The 3,652-nt window shown below is 43.7% G+C and overlaps 1 protein-coding gene across 1 annotated transcript in view; it reads right to left on the bottom strand.

Annotated features, from left to right (window-relative positions):
- Positions 1 to 270: 270 nt before the first annotated feature.
- The window catches only part of LOC123029804 (zona pellucida-binding protein 2-like), an 8,625-nt gene continuing 5,243 nt past the window's right edge, over positions 271 to 3,652 (bottom strand). Inside the window, exons 5-8 of the mRNA XM_044443128.1 lie at positions 3,288 to 3,500; positions 2,344 to 2,444; positions 1,475 to 1,662; positions 271 to 1,010 (exon numbers count right to left, since the gene is read on the bottom strand). Of these exons, the coding sequence (XP_044299063.1) occupies positions 983 to 1,010; positions 1,475 to 1,662; positions 2,344 to 2,444; positions 3,288 to 3,500 (530 nt within the window). The 3' untranslated portion in view covers positions 271 to 982. The remainder of the gene's footprint in view (positions 1,011 to 1,474; positions 1,663 to 2,343; positions 2,445 to 3,287; positions 3,501 to 3,652) is intronic.

Below are 3,652 nucleotides of genomic sequence, written 5' to 3'. Positions count from 1 at the left end.
GATGCTCTAGAGGGAGAGAGAGACAGTGTGGTGCAGTGGTTAAGAAAGCAAGGCTGGAACTCAGGTGATCTGGTTCCTAGTCCCTGCTCAGCCATGGAACCAACTGGGTCACAGACACTCAGCCCAACCTAAGTCACAGGATTGTTGTTGTGGGCAGGAGGAGGAGAATGATGCAAGCTGCTTTGTTTTTTTTTTTTTTTTTTTTTTTAAGAAAAGATGGTATAGAAAGAAAGAGAGACAGAGACAGAGAAAGAGTTATTGGAATCCACAAGTCCTAGTCCTTGGAAACTTCTGATTTACTCACCACACCCTTTTGTAGAGAACCCTGAAATACTATCTCTTATTTCTTCCTCTAGTTTGTACCATTAACAGGGCAAGTTAATAGGAAACTCAGTGATGAATTAATGCAACTTTAAATATGTCTTTGCATGTAACTTTTTAAAAAATGTAAACACCATCAGCTCTAGGTGCTAAAAATGACTGTGACATACAACCTTTTCCTCCCCCACTGTGGTACAAGGGAAAATCCCCCCTCTTAAACTGGTATTTGCATTGGGAGGTAATCCCCCACTGGCACCATAGCAGGGAGGAAAAGAGTTATATTGCCTCCTCCAAGCCAGCAGCAATCCTGAAAAGTTTTAGTCCCACAAATTATGTTGTTTACATTTTTAATCCTACCTGTTAAATACAAAGACACAATCAATATCACATCTAGCTTGGTTCTCAGTGTCTGGTACTCCAAGAACTCCTGCCAAAAAGTCCAAATGGCCTCTAAGGAAGTAAAACCCCAGTTCTTTGGAACATATTTCCACCCCACCTTCACCTTCACCTTCACATACCTTTCATACTCCTACAGTCCCCAGCTCTTCTGGCACCGGGATGCACAGTCAGCCAGTTGTGGTGACACACATTGCAGATGGTGGCCCCGTAGTGTGGGCTGTAACTCCCAACTGGACAGAGGACACAGTTATCAACCGTGGCTTCACTGTATGTTCCAGGAGGGCACAAGGCTGGCAGGCAACATGGCAGATAAGAGCAAAAAGAGGGTTGTAAAGTGAAAGAAGCAGAGTCTGGGATATACAAAGGGTATAGAGTTCATTCCTCCTTCAGGTTATGGGATGTTGGGGATATATTTCAAAACTGGCCACACAGAGTGTGGGCCTAACTCAAGATGCATCTTTTCCAGCACTGGGCTCCTTAAAGGAGTTCTGGGAATTTCTTTCCTAAAGACAGTCATGCTTGGTGTAACCTGCTTGATGGGCGGGCAGGAGGCTACGCGTATGATGGGATGATATCTTCAACAGGATACCAAGAGACATCCAAAAGAGCTAAAGAAAACAGTCCAGGGGAAAGACACAGTAGGGGAATAACAGGAAGGAGCATGCAAAGCTTCCCAGAAGCAGAAACAGCAACTGCAACCTACAGGACCAAAGGCCGTGGCTGAGGAAGGATGGGGAAGCAGCTCATGGATCACCTGCTCCACTCACTACAGCAGTCGGGACAGTGTGCCTGTAACTCCTGTGTCTGTCCATAACCTCTCTGGCATTTTCCACCCTCCAAGAAGCTGAAAAAGGTATTGACAAAGGTGTCTTGGGGGGCAACTGATTCTCCTAGGGGGAAGCGTTTGTTCTTTTCCATGAATTTGGTTATTGCTTCCTTGGCCTGTAGGGAAACAAGCAAGATGATCAGTGAAGAAAGAAAATAAGGAAGAATGCGAGTGGATAATATGGTAAATACATTATGATTATTATTGTGTGTGAATCTCTCTCTCTCTCTCTCTCATTCTCTGTGTGTGTGCGCGCGCACGCGAGGGAGGGAAGGAGGGGGAAGAAAAATCTAAAGAGCACAGAGGAAAGAAAAGAAGCATGATGGCAATATAATGTACATACCCTGTAAAACTGTGCAAAGGGTGGCAGTTTCACATAAATGCCTTACATGGAAACAACCATCCTCTTCCTCAGAACCTTGGATGAACCTCTTGCTTCATAACCATGGAGTTCTTGTACTACAGTAAATAGTCCTACCTTCTTAGGTTTAGTCACTGCTAAGTGCTAGCTTGTAGATGTAAGACAATGTAAGACATCCACACTGGCAGACATTGGGTAGGTGAGAAGGTAGAGAATAGAGCAGAAGAGAAAAATTATGCAACATCTGCTCCAGAAGAAACAGTAATTCCATGAGAAGCCAAGCATTCACACTAGTCTTGTTCTGGTAAGGTCGAACCAACAGATACAGGATAGTTGCCCTTTGCTTTGTAAAAGGTAGCTCCTCGGCAGAAATAAACAGTTAGAAAACCCTGGCAGGCTATCTCCTGAAAGGGAGAGGTGAGCTTTAGTGACGCACCTGCTGCAGGTTTGTCTGGACAGCTGAGCGATAGCATCCTAAGGACAAAGCATCCATCTTGGAGGAGCAGGACTCATCCCAGTCCTTCCCAAAGGGAGATACTAGAAAAGAAGGACATTTTTTTAACCTTGAGTTGTATCCCAATTGCCTCTTCTGCCAGAGCACACAGGGTTCAAATTCTTGCCCAAGTCCAAAGTGGCAATATTAGTCTACCATATGCTGTTTGTCATTCACTGGATTTTTGAAAGCAACAAGCAAATTACCGTATTTTTTGCTCTATAAGATGCACTCCCCCCCCCCTCAAAAGTAAGGGGAAATGTCTGTGCGTCTTATAGAGCGAATATGTGTGCGCAGTAAGTTTGTCAGATCTGCAGCCCATGGAGAAGTGATGGGGAATGTGCCTGTGATGATGTGCCCATTTGATTCAGAATATTTTTTTTTCTTGTTTTCCTCCTCTAAAAACTAGGTGCGTCTTATGGTCAGGCGCGCCTTATAGAGCGAAAAATACGGTATGTTAATTCATCTTCGAATGTTCCTGTTTGTGATACATTTCCAACGCAGCCTGTACTGCTGAAGAAATGGCTTCCTACCACTCCAAGGCAATGTCTTTTTATCTAAAGGTTGTCCATTGTAGAGCATCCAACAAGGAGACATTGTTAAACAACAGTTACTTCTAATGTTTTCAAAAGGTACCGTTAGCAGGTAAATCCTGCCTTTCTGTGTGACCCTTTATTACTCTATGACAATTAATACTGGAAAATGGATCTAGGAATTGAGCTACTTTAAACTGTACAGGGGGATGACAGAATTTCGAACTTCTCAGCTAACATTAGAAAAATCCATTTTCAGTATAAACACTACTTCCACTCAAAACTGTGATTGAACCCAACCATTCTGACTTCATACGCTATCTTTTACAAAGGCCTGCATTTTGTGTTTCTGACCTTTCAGCTCTACTTGGAGGTTGAACTCATCCAAGGGTTTCTCTAAGGTGGGGAAGCAGGTGCTGTTTCCTGGTAGGAGCTCACAATGGAGATGGGCCACCACTTGACTCAGATGCTCATACAAGGTTTTCATGAACCCACTTGTCAATGATTTGTCACAGGAGCTGGTCTGAAAAATCAGTAGGACCTGCAATTCTCCACGTATATGATAGCCTGGGGAAAGAATTGGGAGGGGCAGAAATGCAATTTCTCCTACAATAATGGGGACTAGAAAGACTGTGCAAGTTATAGCCTTCACATCATGTTCACTGTAAAGGAAAAAGTCAGGAGAAGGGAAAGAAAATATGAGGATCTAGATCAGCCTT

Source organism: Varanus komodoensis, unplaced genomic scaffold (genome assembly GCF_004798865.1).
Source record: "Varanus komodoensis strain SLA01 unplaced genomic scaffold, ASM479886v1 scaffold1, whole genome shotgun sequence".
Lineage (NCBI taxonomy): Eukaryota > Metazoa > Chordata > Lepidosauria > Squamata > Varanidae > Varanus > Varanus komodoensis.
Note: the sequence above shows the minus strand (reverse complement) of the source record. Positions and strands in the feature narration are given on the sequence as shown.